Source organism: Melanerpes formicivorus, unplaced genomic scaffold, assembly GCF_026170545.1.
Source record: "Melanerpes formicivorus ecotype bairdi unplaced genomic scaffold, bMelFor1.0.p_v2 SCAF_173, whole genome shotgun sequence".
NCBI lineage: Eukaryota > Metazoa > Chordata > Aves > Piciformes > Picidae > Melanerpes > Melanerpes formicivorus.
Window position 1 is genome coordinate 1,603 of NW_027142525.1, and position 20,556 is coordinate 22,158.

At 58.1% G+C, this 20,556-nt stretch overlaps 2 protein-coding genes across 2 annotated transcripts; one reads left to right on the forward strand and one right to left on the reverse strand.

Moving 5' to 3' along the window:
* The first annotated feature begins 13,351 nt into the window (after positions 1–13,351).
* LOC137457354 (C-C motif chemokine 13-like) lies at positions 13,352–14,782 on the forward strand. Its single transcript, XM_068169243.1, has 3 exons — positions 13,352–13,464; positions 13,995–14,109; positions 14,283–14,782. The coding sequence occupies exons 1-3, from the start codon at positions 13,389–13,391 to the stop codon at positions 14,386–14,388; spliced, it is 297 nt and encodes a 98-aa protein (XP_068025344.1). The 5' UTR covers positions 13,352–13,388; the 3' UTR covers positions 14,389–14,782.
* Positions 14,783–17,310: 2,528 nt separating this feature from the next.
* On the reverse strand, positions 17,311–18,892 carry LOC137457353 (C-C motif chemokine 4 homolog). Its single transcript, XM_068169242.1, has 3 exons — positions 18,676–18,892; positions 18,270–18,378; positions 17,311–17,725 (listed from the first exon to the last, which is right to left on the reverse strand). Exons 1-3 carry the CDS (start codon positions 18,746–18,748, stop codon positions 17,635–17,637), a joined length of 273 nt encoding a protein of 90 aa, XP_068025343.1. The 5' UTR covers positions 18,749–18,892; the 3' UTR covers positions 17,311–17,634.
* Positions 18,893–20,556: the final 1,664 nt, after the last annotated feature.

Sequence of the window (20,556 nt, forward strand, 5' to 3'; positions counted from 1 at the left end):
CCCAATGCCAGCACCAGGGGCAGTGGTGGAAGCTGAGGCAGAGGAAGTGCCATGGAAACAGGAGGAAGAATGATTTCCCTGGGAGGGTGACAGAGCCCTGGAGCAGGCTGCCCAGGGGGGGTTGTGGAGTCTCCCTCTCTGGAGATATTCCAACCCCACCTGGATGTGTTCCTGTGTGAGCTGCTCTGGGTGACCCTGCTCTGGCAGGGGGGTTGGACTGGGTGAGCTTTTGAGGTCCCTTCCAGCCCCTCACACTCTGTGATTCTATCATCTTGGAGGTCTCTTCCAACCTGGTTGATTCTGTGATTCTGTGCTTAGAGGCTGGAAGGGACCTCCAGAGATCATCCAGTCCAACCCCCCTGCCAAAGCAGCATCTCCCAGGGTAGTCTGCACAGGACTGCACCCAGGTGAGTTTTGAATGTGTCCAGAGAAGGAGACTCCACAACCTCTCTGGGCAGCCTCTCTGCATACACAGAGGTGTTTGGGCCTGTGCCAGCTGGGCTTGGCTTAGGTGGTGATCACAGTCAGTCACCAGGCTGGGCTCTGGGAGGCTGCTTTCATTCCCTGAGTACCCCTTGGGCTCACCTGGCCAGGAGGGGATGGAGGGTGGGGACTCCTGTGTGCTGCCGGGCTTCCATGGCTCTGCCCTGGCTGCTGCAGTGAAGAGAAACATCAGCAGGGGCTTGTGCTTCGAATACCTTGAAAACAAGAGGGGAAACCAAACCCTCTCCCCAGCTGGGGTCTGGCAAAGCAGTTGCTGGCTGCATGCTATCAGCAGGCACGAAATGCCTCCTGCTTGGCAGCTCAGGAGCAGCTTGAGCACCAGGCTGACCACAACACCCCAGCTGGGAGAGCAGAGCCACAGAGACGTCCCTGGCTGCAAGAGGCCAAGGCACCACAGCTCCTGGCCTGTAGGGGTGGAGAAAGGAGATGAGGCATTGCTGGGGGGTTCCTTGCACCATCCCAACCCCAGCCCTGCATCCCCACCACCACCTCCACGCCAAGTGCCTGGATCCGGACCCTCTCACAGCCGCTCTGAGGCAGTGCTTCGCTGGCACAAGCAGCAGGCCGGCTGGGGAGGGGCTGGGAAGAGCTTTTGAGACGTTTTGGCTCTTGCAAAGGTGCTGCGAATGTGCCTGTCCCGGATCTGCGCCTGGCTCAGCGGCGTGAAGCCCAACACTGCTGGGCTTCTACTGCCCTCTCCAGCCGCGCTCCAGCTAAGGCAGCTGCTGGAGAGGGAAATAACCTTAAAGGACAGGAGAGAGAAGCCCAAAGCCCAGGGCTGAGCTGTAGTGGGACCCTCCAGTTCTCCCTCCAGCCCCAGGGATGGCCAAGGTGAGGTCTCCCCATCCTTGACCTTCTCCTAGTGTCCATCCCTGTGGCCCAGCAGGCTCAGTCACAGAGCCACAGCATGGCTTGAGCTGGAAAGGACAGAATTAACACAATTAACAGAGCTCACCAGCTTGGAAAAGGCCTTCCAGACCATCAAGTCCAACCTATCACCCAGCACCATCTGATCAACTAAACCATGGCACCAAGTGCCTCATCCAGGCTCATTTGAGACACCTCCAGGGATGGGGACTCCACCACCACCTCCCTGGGCAGCCCATTCCAACCCCCCTGCCATGGGCAGGGACACCTCTCACCAGACCAAGTTGCTAAAGGCCTCATCCAGCCTGGTCCTGAACACATCCTGGGATGCCCAGCTTCTGTGGGCAACCTGTTCCAGTGCCTCCCCACCCCCAGGAACTTCTTCCTGGTGTCCAATCTTAATCTGCGCTGCTCTAGCTTCAAACCATTGTCTCTTGTCCTCCCACCACAGGCACCTAGAAATAGTTCCCCTCAGCTTTCCTGTAGCTCCTTTCAGGCTGCTCCAAGGTCCCTACGGAGCCTTCTCCAGGCTCAGCAACCCCAGCTCCCTCTTCCAGTCCTTGTGGAAGAGATGTTCCAGCCCTCTGCTCATCTCCACAGCCTTCCTCTGCACCCTCTCCAACAGCTCCATGTGGAAGAGATGTTCCAGCCCTCTGCTCATCTCCACAGCCTTCCTCTGCACCCTCTCCAACAGCTCCATGTGGAAGAGATGCTCCAGCCCTCTGCTCATCTCCACAGCCTTCCTCTGCACCCTCTCCAACAGCTCCATGTGGAAGAGATGTTCCAGCCCTCTGCTCACCTCCACAGCCTTCCTCTGCACCCTCTCCAACAGCTCCATGTGGAAGAGATGTTCCAGCCCTCTGCTCATCTCCACAGCCTTCCTCTGCACCCTCTCCAACAGCTCCCTGTGGAAGAGATGCTCCAGCCCTCTGCTCACCTCCACAGCCTTCCTCTGCACCCTCTCCAACAGCTCCACATGGAAGAGATGCTCCAGCCCTCTGCTCACCTCCACAGCCTTCCTCTGCACCCTCTCACAGCTCCATGTGGAAGAGATGCTCCAGCCCTCTGCTCACCTTTAACACCTTCCTCTGCACCCTCTCCAACAGGTCCCTGTGGAAGAGATGCTCCAGCCCTCTGCTCATCTCCACAGCCTTCCTCTGCACCCTCTCCAACAGCTCCCTGTGGAAGAGATGCTCCAGCCCCCCCTGCTCATCTTCACAGCCTTCCTCTGCACCCTCTCCAGCAGCTCCATGTCCTTCTTGTGCTGGGCTCTCAGAGCTGGATGCTGTGCTGCAGGTGGTGTTTGATAAGAGCAGGGCAGAGGGGGGGAGATCACCTTTCCTGTCCTGCTGCTCACACTTCTGATGCAGCCCAGGACATGGTTGGCTTTGGGGACAAACCTTGGCCAGTATCACCCTCTCTTGAAGGGCAGGAGCAATGTGGTGGAGCTGGAGGCTGCTGAGGTTCCCCAGCACAGGGGACATAAACTAGGAGAGGAGCACAGCAGCACATGGAGTGGCCACCCCCTTCTCCCCCGGTCCCCCCCCGGTTATTAGGGATTAACAGTGGATTGGACACTCCAGCACACATGGCTTAGGCACCCATGGTGAAGCCTTAGCACCCATCTGAGCAGTTTGGGGGGGGCAGCTTGGTGGTGGTGGGGAAACAAGCAGCTTTCTGCCCCACCAGCTCCATTGGGGGGGGAAACAAGCAGCTTTCTGCCCCACCAGCTCCATTGAGGGGGGAAACAAGCAGCTTTCTGCCCCACCAGCTCCACTGGGGAGGGAAACAAGCAGCTTTCTGCCCCACCAGCTCCACTGGGGAGGGAAACAAGCAGCTTTCTGCCCCACCAGCTCCATTGGGGGGGGAAACAAGCAGCTTTCTGCCCCACCAGCTCCACTGGGGAGGGAAACAAGCAGCTTTCTGCCCCACCAGCTCCATTGGGGGGGGAAACAAGCAGCTTTCTGCCCCACCAGCTCCACTGGGGAGGGAAACAAGCAGCTTTCTGCCCCACCAGCTCCATTGGGGGGGGAAACAGGCAGCTTTCTGCCCCACCAGCTCCACTGGGGAGGGAAACAAGCAGCTTTCTGCCCCACCAGCTCCACTGAGGTGGGGAAACAAGCAGCTTTCTGCCCCACCAGCTCCACTGGGGGGAGGAACAAGCAGCTTTCTGCCCCATCAGCTGCATTGGGGAGCAGCTTGGGGGGGGGAAACAAGCAGCTTTCTGCCCCACCAGCTCCATTGAGGGGGGGAAACAAGCAGCTTTCTGCCCCGCCAGCTCCATTGAGGGGGGGAAACAAGCAGCTTTCTGCCCCACCAGCTCCATTGAGGGGGGGAAACAAGCAGCTTTCTGCCCCGCCAGCTCCATTGAGGGGGGGAAACAAGCAGCTTTCTGTCCCACCAGCTCCATTGGGGAACAGCTTGGAGGGGAAGCAAGCAGCTTTCTGTCCCACCAGCTCCACTGGGGGGAGGAACAAGCAGCTTTCTGCCCCATCAGCTGCACTGGGGAGGGGGGGAAACAAGCAGCTTTCTGCCTCACCAGCTCCATCCTAGGGGCAGAGGGATTTGCAGGCACCAGGGCAGGAGGGAGACCTTAAGCCTGGAGAAGGGTGAGCACAGATCAGAAGCTGGGTGGGGCCAGGACAGGGAATGAAGCCACTCCCAATGTCCCACCCGGGCGGGAGGCAGCTCCTGCACCCTGCAGAGCCCTTCAGACTGAGCAGCCCTCCCCCAAAGCTCTGGCTCTGAGCATCCCTCAGGGAAGCTGAGATCCCCCGGCGGAAGCTGCCCTGCTCCCTTTGCCGGCCCTGGCAGCCAGCTCCTCGCCGAGCAGGGAGCCTGCAGTGCCAGGGGGCAAAGCTGCCGCGCTGCAGCCTCCTGGAGCTCTGAGAAGAGCTCTCCGCAAGCTGTTGCTGGACAGCTCTGTCGGAGATAGAATGGAATGGAATGGAATGGAATGGAATGGAATGGAATGGAATGGAATAGAATAGAATAGAATAGAATAGAATAGAATAGAATAGAATAGAATAGAATAGAACAGAGCAGGTTGGAAGAGACCTTCAAGATCATCGCATCCAACCTATCATCCAACACCACCCAACCAACTAACCCATGGCACCAAGCACCCTGTCAAGTCTCCTCCTGAACACCTCCAGTGATGGTGACTCCACCACCTCCCCAGGCAGCCCATCCCAATGGGCAATCACTCTCCCTGTGTAAAACTTCCTCCTGACCTCCAGCCTGAACCTCCCCTGGCACAGCTTGAGACTGTGTCCTCTTGTTCTGGTGCTGGCTGCCTGGGAGAAGAGACCAGCCCCCACCTGGCTACAACCTCCCTTCAGGGAGTTGGAGAGAGCAAGAAGGTCTCCCCTGAGCCTCCTCCTCTCCAGGCTAAGCACCCCCAGCTCCCTCAGCCTCTCCTCACAGGGCTGTGTTCCAAGCCCCTCACCAACTTCGTTGCCCTTCTCTGGACACCTTCCAGCAAGTCAACCTCCTTCCTAAACTGAGGAGCCCAGAACTGAACACAGGACTTGAGGTGTGGCCTGACCAGTGCAGTGTACAGGGGCAGAATGACCTCCCTGCTCCTGCTGGCCACACTCTTCCTGATGCAGGCCAGGATGCCATTGGCCCTCCTGGCCACCTGGGCACACTGCAGGCTCATGTTCAGCCTACCATCAACCAGCACCCCCAGGTCCCTCTCTGCCTGGCTGCTCTCCAGCCACTCTGACCCCAGCCTGTAGCACTGCATGGGGTTGTTGTGGCCAATGTGCAGCACCTGGCACTTGGATGTGTTCAATCTCCTGCCCTTGGCCTCTGCCCATCTGCCCAGCCTGTCCAGGTCCCTCTGCAGAGCCTCTCTACCCCTCCAGCAGATCAACTCCTGCCCCCAGCTTGATGCAGCACCCAGGTCATGCACGACTTCTCCCTCCCCTTCCCCCCAGCCCCACAGTGAGGAGCTGGGAGAGCCAGGCCTTTCCTTTCTGGGGGGGGTCCTTCCCTTTCCTTGGGGTCCCCGTGCCCCAGCCTTGGCACCGAGCCTGGCTGAAGGCAGCCCCAATGCCGCTCACCATGAACCCCCCCACGGGCACGGAGAGGAGGTGGGGCTGGGGCAGGGGATGGATTCCTTCGCTCTGAGAGCCTCTCTAGCTGCTGATTAAACATTGATGGCACTTAAATATTCATGGGGCGTTTTGGCTCCGAGCGCTTCTCCGTCTCCAGGCTGTCAGGGGGCCTTTGATGTGTGATTTTTCCTGGTCACCCAAGCTCCCAGCAGCCTCCAGAGTCGGCAACACTCTTCTGAGGGCTTCCCCCACCCCCCCAGGTCTTTAGTGCCCAGCTCCCTTGGCTTCAGTGCCTCTTTGCCTGTTTCCTGTTCCCAGCAGGGAGCATCTGATCTCTCCCCCTCAAGGGCTGCCGGCTCCAGCAGGGCTGCTCTGTGCCCTGCGCACCGCTGGGCGGCAGCAGTGAAGGCAGCGCCAGGAGGGGTGGGGAAAGGGCTGATTCAGCTTCATCATCTTCATCTTCATCTTCAGCTTCAGCTTCAGCTTCAGCTTCATCTATCTTCATCTTCATCTTCATCTTAATCATCTCCATCTTCATCCTTGTCTTCAGCTTCAGCTTCATCATCTTTATCTTCTTCATCTTTATCTTCATCGTCTTCCTCTTTCTCTTCCTCTCCCTCTTCTTCCTCTTCCTCTATCTTCATCTTCAACATCTTCATCTTTATCTTCATCATCTTTAACTTCAACATCATCATCTTCATCTTTATCTTCATCTTCATCATCTTCACCTTCATCATATTTAACTTCAACATCATCTTCATCTTCATCATCTTCACCTTCATCATCTTTAACTTCAACATCATCATCATCTTCATCTTCATCATCTTCATCTTCATCATCTTCATCTTCTTCCTCTTCCTCTTCCTCATCCATCTTCATCTTCATCATCTTCATCTTCATCACCTTTAACATCATCATCATCTTCATCTTTATCTTCATCCTCTTCCTCTTCCTCTTCCTCTTCCTCTTTTTCTTCCTCTTCCTCTTCCTCTTTTTCTTCCTCTTCCTCTTCCTCATCCATCTTCATCTTTGTCATCTTCATTACCTTTAACATCATCATCTTCATCTTTATCTTCATCTTTATCTTCCTCATCTTCCTCATCCTCTTCCTCACCCATCCTCTTCTTCACCCATCTTCTTCTTCATCCATCTTCTTCTTCATCCATCTTCATCTTCATCACCTTTAACTTCAATATCTTCCTCTTCCTCCTCATCTTCTTCATCCATCTTCATCTTCATCATCTTTAACTTCAACATCATCTTCATCTTTATCTTCATCTTTGTCTCCATCATCTTCATCTTCATCATCTTCATCATCTCCCTCTATCTTTATCTTCATCATCATCATCATCATCATCTTTATTTTCCTCATCTTCATTCATCTTCATCATCATCATCTTCATCATCTTTGACTTCAACATCATCTTAATATTTATCTTCCTCTTCCTCATCTTCCCCTTCCTCTTCCTGACTTGGATTTCTCCCTAGGTTCCACCACGGGGCCGGAGGTACCTGAGAGCCTTGTGGTGTCTCCACAGGAGGAGCACCTGAGGCCGCGGGGGTGACTGAGATCTGCCACTCCTGGAGCGTCTCCGCTGGCCAGAGGCCCCAGTGGCTCCCTCCTGACGGGGGGGACCCCGGGAGCGCCCCGGACTGCGGGCGTCAGGGTGAGGGAGCAGCAGCGGCCGGGAGGCGCTGGGGCAGCAGCGGCGGTTCCTTGGGCAGCACTGACATCTTGTGCCGAACGCAGGGAGAGCAGCAGCCCCGGCTTGGAGAGCTGCGGAGACCCTGACAGTGCCCCCAGACCCTGCCAGCGCCCCCAGACCCTGCCAGTGCCCCCACACCCTGCCAGTGCCCCCAGTCCTGCCAGTGCCCCCAGACCCTGCCAGTGCCCCCAGACCCTGCCAGCGCCCCCAGACCCTGCCAGCGCCCCCAGACCCTGCCAGTGCCCCCAGTCCTGCCAGCGCCCCCAGACCCTGCCAGTGTACCAGACCCTGCCAGCGCCCCCAGTCCTGCCAGCGCCCCCAGACCCTGCCAGTGCCCCCAGACCCTGCCAGCGCCCCCAGTCCTGCCAGCGCCCCCAGACCCTGCCAGTGTACCAGACCCTGCCAGCGCCCCCAGTCCTGCCAGCGCCCCCCACACCCTGCCAGCGCCCCCAGACACTGCCAGTGCCCCCAGACCCTGCCAGTGCCCCCAGTCCTGCCAGTGCCCCCAGACCCTGCCAGCGCCCCCAGTCCTGCCAGTGCCCCCAGTCCTGCCAGTACCCCCCAGACCCTGCCAGTGCCCCCCAGACCCTGCCAGCGCCCCCAGACCCTGCCAGTGTACCTAACCCTGCCAGTGCCCCCAGACCCTGCCAGTGCCCCCAAACCCTGCCAGTGCCCCCCAAACCCTGCCAGTGCCCCCAGACCCTGCCAGTGCCCCCAGACCCTGCCAGCGCCCCCAGACCCTGCCAGTGCCCCCAGTCCTGCCAGTGACCCCAGACCCTGCCAGTGCCCTCAGACCTGCCAGTACCCCCCAGTCCTGCCAGCACCCCAAACCTTGCTCTCCACCCACCCTGCCCAGCCTGGCAGAGCCAGGGCAGCCACCCAGCCCTGCCAAAGGTCTCTCATGTGCCAGCACCTCGCCTGGCTCATGGTCTGGTCACAGCCAGGAGAACCCTGGGGTGCCAAAAATGGCAAGGGCCAGTGAGACCCAGCCCTCAGCCCAGCCCCAGGCTCATTCCCATGGCTGGTGTCACATCCAGTGCTGCTCACTTCCAGCTTCCCCACAGCAGGCCCAGTGGGGCAGCAGGAGGAAGAATTTTCCCACAGCCACCCCAGGGATATCTGCAGAAGCATTCTAGGAGAAGGTCCAGGAGTGATTCAGCTGAGGGGGAGAGGCAGCTGTGCTGGGGCTCCTACAGCCACACCAGTCACAGGATCAGGGGTTGGAAGGGATCCAAAGAGATCATCCAGTCCAACCCCCCTGCCAGAGCAGGACCATGCAATCCAGCTCAGGTCACACAGGAACACATCCAGACAGGACTTGGAAGCCCCCAGAGAAGGAGACTCCACAACCTCTCTGGGCAGCCTGCTCCAGGGCTCTGGGAGCCTCACAGGGAAGAAGTTTCCCCTTGTGTTAATGTGGAACCTCCTGTGCTGCAGCTTCCATCCATTGCTCCTGGTCCTATCCCAGGGAGCAGCTGAGCAGAGCCTGTCCCTGTCCCCTCCCTCCTGACCCCCAGCCCTCAGATATTGATCAACATTGATTCAATCCCCTCTCAGTCTTCTCTTCTCCACAATAAAAGGCCCCAGGGCCCTCGGCCTCTCCTCCCCAGGCACTGCTGCAGTCCCCAAATCATCCTGGTAGCCTCTGCTGGACCCTCCCCAGCAGATCCCTGTCCCTCCTGAACTGGGCAGCCCAGAACTGAACACAGTACTCAAGAGGAGGTCTCAGCAGGGCAGAGCGGAGCAGTCCTGCTCCCTGGGCTCAGAGCTGTGCCAGGAGAAGGATGCACCAGGGAAATCAGTTGGCTTGGTCCCAGAGGAGATGAAGTCCTCTTCCATTGGCTATTTGTTCCTCCCTGGGCAGGAGGGCTCAGAAAAGGACTTGTGGAGACTGAAGTCATGAATGCCCCCAAACCATTCTGTAGCTGCTGAGAGCTGCAGCCCTGGGGGGGAAAAAAACTCCCCCAGGGCCCCAGGGTTGTGTCCTGGGGGATTTGGGGCGATGCAGCAGGGCACCTCGTGGCCTGAGTACACAGTACCCAAGAGGAGGACTCAGCAGGGCAGAGCAGAGGGGGAGGAGAACCTCCCTGGCTCTGCTGCACACACTCTGGCAGTGGGGCCTGGCCAGGCACTGAGGGGGGTTGGGGCCGGGGGTCTGCATGTGCTAGCACAGCTGGGGAGGAGCATGGGAAGCCCTCTCCTGGCAGCCTGTGCCTGGCTCTTTCCCCTCTCACTGATTGCTTCCCCACAGCCACACGGACACGGCTTGGCCCCACACCCCCCGGCTGCCCTCACAGACACACCGCTGGGGCTGCAGCTCTGCCTGGCTCCTGACTGGCTCCAGGTCTCCCAGCTGAGGCTTGACAGCAGGGGCTGCCCCTTCCCCACACACTCACACAGCCAGCTGTTTGCCCACAGGAGCTCAGCTTTAATTCCCTTCAGGGTGGGGTACAGAAAGTAGGGCTGGAGGTGCTGCCCTGCTCCCCCCTGCTGCTGCCAGCCGGGGGGGCACAGCCTCCCTGGCCTGCTGCTGTTGCCTGCCAGGGGCACAGGCAGCTGCCTGCCTGCAGAGCAGGGCTGAGAGCACCGGGGCTGGCAGCAAGCCTGGACCCCAGCACCCTGCAGGGTTGGCATGTCCTGTCCCCATGGGATGCCAGGGCTGGCAAAGGCCCTTTGCCTTCCAGGAGGTGGTGAGGGCTGGCCCAGCAAGCTGGGATGCTGCATCCAGGTGTGAGTCCTCTGCAAAGGGGCTGCCTCCAGGCTCCCATCTCCCACGGAGGAGACTCCCTTCAGTGCCTCCAGCCTCCCTGCTAGCTGGGGATGGAGAAGGAGCTGACTTGGAAGCTCTGCTGGTACTTCTTCACCCAGCCCCTGCTCGCCTGGGTGCAGATCTCCTTCCCATTTCTCACCCTGAAGCTGGGGCAGAGAGAAGACAGAATTAGCAGGGAAGATGGAGACCCCAGGGCTGAGTTTCTGAGGGGCCTGGAGAAGCAGTTTGTTTTCTTTCCTCCCCTCCTTCCCCCCCCCCCACCTCGAAGTGCTGCTTCTTGCCTCTCAGGTTGCTGGCCATGTGCAGCCTCCAGAGCACAGGGTGCAGACAGGGAGGCAGAGAGTTTGACTTAGTTCTAATCATAGTTTTCATCAGCACTCCAGCCAAGGCCAGTCCCAGGGTGCAGACAGCCAGGGTCCTGAGGCCAAAGAACATGAGGAATGAGTTAGGCAGCACACAGAGGAGGATGCAGGGGGAAAGTTCAGCCCAGGACAGCTGAGAGAAGCTGAAGCTGCAAGGGAAAAGCTACCCCAATGGCACAACAGAGGCACAGCACAGGTACCACACAGCCACCCCAATGGCACAGCACAGGTACCACAAAGCCACCACACCTCATGACTAACTAAACCATGGCTCCAAGTGCCACATCCAATCCCCTCTTGAACACCCTGGGAGCTGGGATTGTTTAGCCTGGAGAAGAGGAGGCTCAGGGGAGACCTCATTGCCCTCTACAACTCCCTGAATGAGGTTGTAGCCAGGAGGGAGTTGGTCTCTTCTCCCAGGCAGCCAGCACCAGAACAAGAGGACACAGTCTCAAGCTGTGCCAGGGAAGGTTTAGGCTGGAGGTGAGGAGAAAGTTCTTCCCAGCAAGAGAGATTGGCCCTTGGGATGTGCTGCCCAGGGAGGTGGTGGAGTCCCTGTGCCTGGAGGTGTTCAAGAGGGGATTGGATGTGGCACTTGGTGCCTGGGGTCTGTGCACATGGGGTCTGTGGTGACAGCTTGGACTCTCTGAGGTCTCTTCCAACCTTAGTTATACTGTGATACTGTGATACTGTGATACCTCCAGGGATGGGGACTCCACCACCTCCCTGGGCAGCACATCCCAATGGCCAACAACTCTCTCAGGGAAGAACTTTCTCCTCACCTCCAGCCTAAACCTCCCCTGGTGCAACTTCAGACTGTGTCCTCTTGTTGCTGGTTGCTGCTTTACCTGATCCAGTTGAGGCTGGCCCTGCTTGCAGCAGGTGGGGGCAGACTGGATGACCTTTGGAGGTCCCTTCCAGGCCAGCCCATTCTGTGAGTCTCAGGCCCCCACACCATGGCCTCAGGAGAGAGGGCAGTTGGAGATGGAGCCTGGTGGGCTGCTGACAGCAGCTCTGCTCCTCACCGTGCTCTGCAGCCCAGAGCCAGAGCTGTGGGTGCTGGCAATCAGAAAGGAAGGGAAAGGGAAAGTTTTTAAGCCCAGGCTGGGCCTGGGGGACTTGTGGGGCCACAAGCACAGAGCAGATCTGCTCATCACAGAGCTTGGTCTGCCCATGGCCTGTGCAGCAGGCACAGGGCAGCTGATGAGCTGCACAGCTTGCAGAGCAGCTTCTGCTACACTCATGAAGGGCTGCAGGAGAATCTGGCTGTGCCTCTGGCTCCTCTGAGCCTCCATGGACATCCTGGCTCTGCTGCCAGGTCTGTGCAAACCCAGTAAAGCCTGGCCCAAGTGGGGAAGGGAAGTGGGAGGTTATTCCTCCTGAGATACAGGTGAGCCCCAGGGCCTGGGGGGTGCTCAGGGGCTGCCAGCTCCTCCAGGCTGCACAGCCTCTGTGCTCCAAAATCCCCCACCTGCAGGGTCTGCTCATCCTGTGGGGCAGATGCCAGTGGCAGGGCTGAGGACAGAGGGCTGCACAGGTGCCAGGAATGCCATCACTGGAATTCCCCTGCCTGATGTGTCCCAGCCTTGGTCATGCTCTCCCCAGTCTTTAAGAAGGGCCTTTCCCAGCCTCAATAAAGCCTCTTTTGTTTCCTTTGTGTTTTCTGTTTCACTTTCTTTTTACAGGGAACATTTTCTACCCTCGGGAGGCCACATTTACTCTCGCTGGTCCAGAAGCTCCTCGGTGTGTGTGTGAGTGAGAGGGAGGACAAGAGGCAAAGGATGGATCCCAGAAGGGAAAGGCAAGCCAGGCAGCTGCACTGGAGCAGGACCAGGGGCATCTGCTTTCCTTCACTCCCCAGGGCATCCCAGGGGAGAGATTGAATGGCAGCTGGGGTGATGAAAGGTCCTCTGCTCCACCAGCCAGGCATGCAAGCATGAAACCCCCCCTTGCCTCGGCCACCAGCCCTGTGGCATCACATCACCACTAGCCCTGTACCCCAGCAGGGGAGCTGACGGCTGGGAACTGGCTTTGGAGCAGAGCAAAGGGAAGGACATAAGGAGCCCTGCTGTGGAGCTGGGCCTCTGTTGCCATCACAACAGGTTCCTGACTAGACCAGCACCCCTTGCCCTCCCCAGCTGAGTCTCCATGGTCAAAGCAGTGAGAGGGTGACCTTGGCATCCCCACCCCTCTTGCAGTGGGAGGTGGCTGCTGGGGATGTGCATCTGCACCCCACACTGCTTCCCACCAGCTGCTGGCAGCTGGGGTGTGCCTCAGGCTTTGCCAGGGCTGGGGGGGAGAGGCAGCTTTTTGGCCAGCTGCTGTCAGACAGATTCTGCTGGGGGAGCCCCAGACTGGCCTCTGCCTTTCCCCACTCATCACAGCCAACAGCACCAGTGGCTGCTTCGGTGCTGGGGGAGGTGAATGGAGCCACCTGGCCCTGAGGGGCCCCCTGAACACCCCAAACCCCAGCAAAGAGCTGAGTGCATCCTCACATTCTTCCTCACATCCAATCTCAATCTCCCCACTTCTAGTTTTTCTCCATCCCCCCCAGTCCTATTACTCCCTGACACCCTCAGAAGTCCCTCCCCAGCTTTCTCTGGGGCTTTTTTTGGGAGCTGGGTGTCTGGCTGTTTGTTCCCTGGATGCAAAGGGATTAGAAACAAAATGTTGGGCATGGCCTGTTGGGGGGGGGGGGTGGGGGTGAGTGCTGGGCACCCTGTAGGGCGCTGAGCCAGGCCCTGATTCCACCCAGGGGAGATCTCAGACCCCCTTGCCCACCTTGGTGCTCCTGCCACGGAGCACACAACCTGGCTGGGGGATGGGAATGTGGAAGCAGGAGCTCAAGAAAAACATCCCAAACGTGTCAGGGGTCAAAAGCACAGCCCAGGATCGAGTTTTTCCCTTCCCAGGCTGTGCTGGCAGGGAAACGAGCATTGCTCACCCTCTGTGCTTTGGGACGTGGCAAGGGACCAGATCCTCCCCCTGCCCACACAGCTGCTGGCCCCGGGGGGCAGCCAGCCCTGCCGCTTGTCCATAAAAGCCTCCCCTCAGCCCTGACCCCGGCAGACAGCAGCTTTGCCCCGGCACCACCGAGCAGCCTTGCTGCAGAGCCAGCATGGGGAAGGCAGCTGGGGCGGTCTGTGCCTTCATCTTCCTCCTTGCGGCGCTGCACTGCCAGAGCCTGGCTCAGAGTGAGCGCTGCCACCCCGCGGGCTGGGGGACAGGGACAGCTCTGGGGTTTGTGCACAGGCTGCTGGGGGGCAGACTGAGGCAGCTGGGGCTGTTCAGTCTGGAGAAGAGAAAGCTCCCAGGAGACCTCATTGTGGCCTTCCAGGATCTGAAGGGGGCTCCAAGAAAGCTGGGGAGGGACTTTTGAGGGTGTCAGGGAGGGATAGGACTGGGGGGGATGGAGCAGAACTAGAAATGGGGAGATTGAGATTGGATGTGAGGAAGAAGTTCTTCCCCATGAGGGTGGTGAGAGCCTGGCACAGGTTGCCCAGGGAGGTGGTGGAAGCCTCCTGCCTGGAGGTGTTTGCAGCCAGGCTGGAGGTGGCTGTGAGCAACCTGCTGTGGTGTGAGGCGTCCCTGGGCATGGCAGGGGGTTGGAGCTGGCTGAGCCTTGAGGTCCCTTCCAACCCTAACAATTCTCTGCTCACAGTGGGAGGGGAGAGATGGGAGATGGGGGTCTCCAGGCCAAGAGCAGCTTGTGTTGTCCCCCCAGGAGCCCCAGCCGTGCCCGACAAATGCTGCTTCAACTTCCAGACCAGAAGGATCAAGAGAGACAACATCGTCGCCTGCTACCCCACCAGCCCCGAGTGCCCACACCAGGCTGTGATGTGAGTACCCTAACCCCTGCCCTGCTGCTGCCTACAGCCCCTCTAAGACCCTGCCAGGCCCTGTGCCTTGCTTTCATGGCTCCAGTCCTCATTCTCTGCTTCTCCAGGCCCCTCAGAAACTCAGCCCTGGGGTCTCCATCTTCCCTGCTAATTCTGTCTTCTCTCTGCCCCAGCTTCAGGGTGAGAAATGGGAAGGAGATCTGCACCCAGGCGAGCAGGGGCTGGGTGAAGAAGTACCAGCAGAGCTTCCAAGTCAGCTCCTTCTCCATCCCCAGCTAGCAGGGAGGCTGGAGGCACTGCAGGGAGTCTCCTCCGTGGGAGATGGGAGCCTGGAGGCAGCCCCTTTGCAGAGGTCTCACACCTGGATGCAGCATCCCAGCTTGCTGGGCCAGCCCTCACCACCTCCTGGAAGGCAAAGGGCCTTTGCCAGCCCTGGCATCCCATGGGGACAGGACATGCCAACCCTGCAGGGTGCTGGGGTCCAGGCTTGCTGCCAGCCCCGGTGCTCTCAGCCCTGCTCTGCAGGCAGGCAGCTGCCTGTGCCCCTGGCAGGCAACAGCAGCAGGCCAGGGAGGCTGTGCCCCCCCGGCTGGCAGCAGCAGGGGGGAGCAGGGCAGCACCTCCAGCCCTACTTTCTGTACACCACCCTGAAGGGAATTAAAGCTGAGCTCCTGTGGGCAAACAGCTGGCTGTGTGAGTGTGTGGGGAAGGGGCAGCCCCTGCTGTCAAGCCTCAGCTGGGAGACCTGGAGCCAGTCAGGAGCCAGGCAGAGCTGCAGCCCCAGCGGTGTGTCTGTGAGGGCAGCCGGGGGGTGTGGGGCCAAGCCGTGTCCGTGTGGCTGTGGGGAAGCAATCAGTGAGAGGGGAAAGAGCCAGGCACAGGCTGCCAGGAGAGGGCTTCCCATGCTCCTCCCCAGCTGTGCTAGCACATGCAGACCCCCGGCCCCAACCCCCTCAGTGCCTGGCCAGGCCCCACTGCCAGAGTGTGTGCAGCAGAGCCAGGGAGGTTCTCCTCCCCCTCTGCTCTGCCCTGCTGAGTCCTCATCTTGGGTACTGTGTACTCAGGCCACGAGGTGCCCTGCTGCATCACCCCAAATCCCCCCCTGGGGCCCTGGGGGAGTTTCCCCCCTCCCCCCCCCCCCCTTCCCCCCCAGGGCTGCAGCTCTCAGCAGCTACAGAATGGTTTGGGGGCATTGATGACTTCATTCTCCACAAGTCCTTTCCTGAGCCCACCTGCCCAGGCAGGAACGAATAGCCAATGGAAGAGGACTTCATCTCCTCTGGGACCAAGCCAACTGATTTCCCTGGTGCATCCTTCTCCTGGCACAGCTCTGAGCCCAGGGAGCAGGACTGCTCTGCTCTGCCCTGCTGAGACCTCCTCTTGAGTACTGTGTTCAGTTCTGGGCTGCCCAGTTCAGGAGGGACAGGGATCTGCTGGGGAGGGTCCAGCAGAGGCTACCAGGATGATTTGGGGACTGCAGCACTGCCTGGGGAGGAGAGGCTGAGAGCCCTGGGGCCTTTTAGTGTGGAGAAGAGAAGGCTGAGAGGGGATTGAATCAATGTTGATCAATATATGAGGGCTGGGGGTCAGGAGGGAGGGGACAGGGACAGGCTCTGCTCACTTGCTCCCTGGGCTTGGACAAGGAGCAATGGATGGAAGCTGCAGCACAGGAGGTTCCACATTAACACAAGGGGAAACTTCTTCCCTGTGAGGCTCCCAGAGCCCTGGAGCAGGCTGCCCAGAGAGGTTGTGGAGTCTCCTTCTCTGGGGGCTTCCAAGCCCTGTCTGGATGTGTTCCTGTGTGACCTGTACTGGATTCTCTGCTCCTGCTCTGGCAGAGGGGTTGGACTGGATGATCTCTTTGGGTCCCTTCCAAAGTCTGACATCCTGTGACATCCCATGCCCCTGGGATGCCATGGGATGTGATGGGCACTGCCACTGGGAGAGGCACCACAACAGGCAGCCAGCAATGGGTCTGAGGGTGGGCTGGGGCAAGCCTCTCCCCCACCACGCTCACCTAGGTGTAAAATTGCAGGAGTGGATCCCAGCAGAGCTGTCAGGGGGTTGGGTTTTGACAATAAACTGAGCCAGGGCTTTGGGCAAGGACAAGCAGCACCCAGTGGGGTGTGCTAGGGACCAGCAATAGCTGCCAGCTCTGGCACCCCCCCCCCGGCAGCAGAGCTGCCAGCTGCTCACCACCCTTCCCAGCAGCCCTCAGGTACCACAGGGGGCCAGGGAGAAGGAACTGTGCTTCACCACTTGCTTTTTATCAGTATCTTCAGGTGGTTCTTCCCCCAGGGAGAGTCCAGAGCTGCCCAAAGCCTGCCCAGAGAGGCCATCATGCTGCAAGGAGAGGCAGGTAGCTCTCAGTGGCCCTGAGTCAGCTTCTGGCTGAGCTCCTTGCTGGCCACAAAGGTGTTCTGCTGGTGGCTGGCTGGGCTGGAAGCCAAGGCACCTCCAATAAGCCTTTTCCTCCACTGCCATCATCTTGGGAGCTAGGATAGTGGGACAAGAGCTTCAACTCTTGCTTCTGTCATGGGTGTGGGGAGCTGAGGGGCATGGCCAGCTGCCCAAGCCTAGGGATGTGCCAGTTCTGTTCAAAAGCAGCAAATGTAGGCTTGGGGATGGCTTCAGCCCCAGCATCCTGACTGGATGGCTGAGTAACAAGTCTCCATGGCAGGGAAGTTGGTTGCTCCTGTCACTAACAAGACTCCATGGCAGGGAAGTTGGTTGCTCCTACCCTGGGGCAAAGCAGCACTGTCAGGGATGAGAGAGGGGACCCCTCATAGTGAGGAGGGAGCAGAAGAGTTCCTGGGGCAGCACCCACACCCCTTGGGGTAGTGCCTATACCCCTCAAGGCAGCACCCACATCCCTTGGGGTAGTGCCTATACCCCTCAAGGCAGCTCCCACACCCCTTGGGGTAGTGCCTATACCCCTCAAGGCAGCTCCCACACCCCTCATGCCTCCTCCCACCTCCTCTCAGCCTGCATCTCCTATGGCAGGTGCTGCTGCAAGGAGATGCTCAGCCAGCAGAAGGTTCCTGTCCTCCTCAGGACAGAACCTGCACCCAGCACTTCTCAACTGTTCCCACCAGGCTGTGGAGTGAGCCACCCTCAGCCTTCCCCCCCCAGCCCCCTCCTCTCCTGTATCAGGGCCCCAGCAGGGACTTGAGAGCCACCCAAAGGGCTTGAACAGCACAAACACTTTATTTAGGCAAACAAACTCCTGAGTCCTGTTAAAGAATTAACAGATTCCATCCATCCAGTATAAATAGTTTGGGTTTAAATTAGCATTTACAGAGAGGTTAACTTATTTTCCCCCCCCCCTTTTTTTTTGGTATTTTCCCTTTTCTTAGCAAAACCAAAAACATTAATAACATTTAATTTAACTTAAATAAGTTAAATAGAATCCAGGGTCCTTGCTCAGCAGAAGGCTGAGGTTCCAGCTCGCTCGCTCTCTCGTGTGCTGGAGGCTGAGCAGGGCAGGGTGGAGCCAGGGATGCGGTGGGAGGCAGCAGGGGAGGGTCAGTTCTGCGGGGTCTGGAAGTGCCTCAGCCGTGCCTGCACCCAGCGGGCCTGGGGGTCCGCGCACAGCTCCTTCTTCTTGGTCACCAGGCTGCCAGGAGAGAAACGGCGTTGGGATGCTCGGCCAGGGCAGCAGGGTGCAAGCACTGGGTGCCACCTACAGCACCCTAAAAGTCCGCGGCCGGGTGCCCATTTGTCTCCTGTCCCCCCTCGGGGCATGTCCCCAGCCGCCTACAGCACCCCAAAGATCCCCGGCCGGGTGTCCATCTCTCTCCTGTTCCCCCCTCGGGGCATGTCCCCAGCTGCCTACAGCACCTCAAAGGTCCGCGGCCGGGTGTCCATCTCTCTCCTGTTCCCCCCTCGGGGCATGTCCCAGATGCTGACAGCACCCCAAACGTCCCTGGCTGGGTGTCCATCTCTCTCCTGACTCCCTCGGGGCATGTCCCAGATGCTGACAGCACCCCAATGGTCCCTGGCCGGGTGTCCATCTCTCTCCTGTTCCCCCCTCGGGGCATGTCCCAGATGCTGACAGCACCCCAATGGTCCCTGGCCGGGTGTTCGTCTCTATCCTGTCCCCCCTCGGGGCCCCTCCCCAGTCACGGCATCCCGAGCCCCCATCAGTGCTGGGTACTTACATCACTCCCGGCTGGGCGCAGCTGCTGCTGGTGGTGTAGGCGGAGGTGATGAGGCTCAGTGGGACGGGGCGGGGATGGTACTTGAAGCAGCAGGTTTGGGGGACTCCGTCTGTCAGGACAAAGGGACAGACAGCCCTGGTGAGACTCCAGGCTGCAGCGCAGGCTCTGGCGGCACCAGCGCTGAGGGCTCCCGGCGCTTGCACATCCCCTGCCCCGTGTCATACTGCCGAGCAGTGGCCCCCAGGCCAGACCTAGCTCCAAGCCTGTTTCTCAGCATTGGTGGTGGTCTCCCAACCCTCCCCACGGCCACTAGGGTCCCCGCAGGCAGGGCTGAGAGCGTCTGGCTGCCCGACAGCTCCTGTGGGCACAGCCAGCCCAGGTGGGGAGGCAGCGATGCCGGACTCACCGAGATGCGCCGCGGACGGGGAGCAGCTGACAAGGAGGAGCAGAGCAAGCAGGGCAGCTGCCAGGACCTTCATGGTGCTGCTGGAGTCGAGGGGTCTGTGAGCAGAGCTGGAGCTGGGAGGTGCAGGGCTCTCCTCTGGGCGATGCTGGGCCCTGGGGCAGTGGCCTCCTTTTATCCCCGGGCGCGGGGCGGGCAGTGGGTTTCGAGGAAGGCAGATGAGCAAATCCTACCAGGGAAATTATGTCAGGATGGCCCAGATCTGCTGAGCTGGAGGAGGAAAAGAAACCACAGCAGGGGAAGTGCTGGCCAGGGGCCTGACACTTTCAGATTCCATCTGGGTGTCCAGCAGGGACCAGTCACAGCCCTAGCCCTGCCGACACCAGGCCTGCCGCTGCTGCTGTGCCCCCAGGTTGTGGCAGCAAGCTCCATGGCCAGAGCCCCCATGGCAATGCCAAGCACCAGCAAGCTCCAGGCAGGGATTTGCTTTGCAACAGCCTCAGTAGGATCATAAAATTGTCAGGGTTGGAAGGGACCTCAAGGCTCAGCCAGTTCCAACCCCCCTGCCATGCCCAGGGACACCTCACACCACAGCAGGTTGCTCGCAGCCACATCCAGCCTGGCTGTCCCTCCCTGACACCCTCAAAAGTCCCTCCCCAGCTTTCTTGGGGCCCCCTTCAGATACTGGAAGGCTACAAGAAGGTCTGTAAGGGCTGGATTGTGTTCCATGCTCCAGAGCTGGAGCTGGTTGTAGCCAGGTGGGGGTTGGTCTCTTCTCCCAGGCAGGCAAGCAGCACCAGAACAAGAGGACACAGTCTCAAGCTGTGCCAGGGGAGGTTTAGACTGGATGTTAGGAAGAAGTTCTTCCCAGCAAGAGAGATTGGCCATTGGGATGTGCTGCCCAGGGAGGTGGTGGAGTCCCCCTCCCTGGAGGTGTTTAAAAAGAGCCTGGATGAGGCACTTGGTGCCAGGGTTTAGTTGATCAGATGGTGTTGGGTGATAGGTTGGACTCGATGATCTCGAAGGTCTTTTCCCACCTGGTTAATTCTATTCTATTCTAGTCTAGTCTAGTCTAGTCCATTCTATTCTATTCCATTCTATACTATTCTATGATTCTGTGATTCCATGATTCTGATTCTATGATTCTGATTCTGTGATTCTATGATTCTCTGATTCTGATTCTTTGATTCTATGATTCCGATTCTGTGATTCTAATTCTATGATTCTGATTCTATGATTCTATGATTCTATGATTCTGATTCTATGATTCTATGATTCTATGATTCTGATTCTGTGATTCTATGATTCTGATTCTGTGATTACATGATTCTATGATTCTGATTCTATGGTTCTGTGATTCTGATTCTATGATTCTATGATTCTGATTCTATGATTCTGTGGTTCTATGATTCAATGATTCTGTGATTACATGATTCTATGATTCTGATTCTATGGTTCTGTGATTCTGATTCTATGATTCTATGATTCTGATTCTGTGATTCTATGATTCCATGATTCTGATTCTATGATTCTATGATTCTGATTCTATGATTCTGATTCTATGATTCTATGATTCTGATTCTGTGATTCTATGATTCTATGATTCTGATTCTATGATTCTGTGATTCTATGATTCTATGATTCTATGATTCTGATTCTGTGATTCTATGATTCTGATTCTATGATTCTGTGATTCTATGATTCAATGATTCTATGATTCTATGATTCTGATTCTATGATTCTATGATTCTGTGATTCTGATTCTATGATTCTGTGATTCCATGAGTCTATGATTCTGATTCTATTATTCTGATTCTATGATTCTATGATTCTATGATTCTGATTCTATGATTCTATGATTCTGATTCTGTGATTCTACGATTC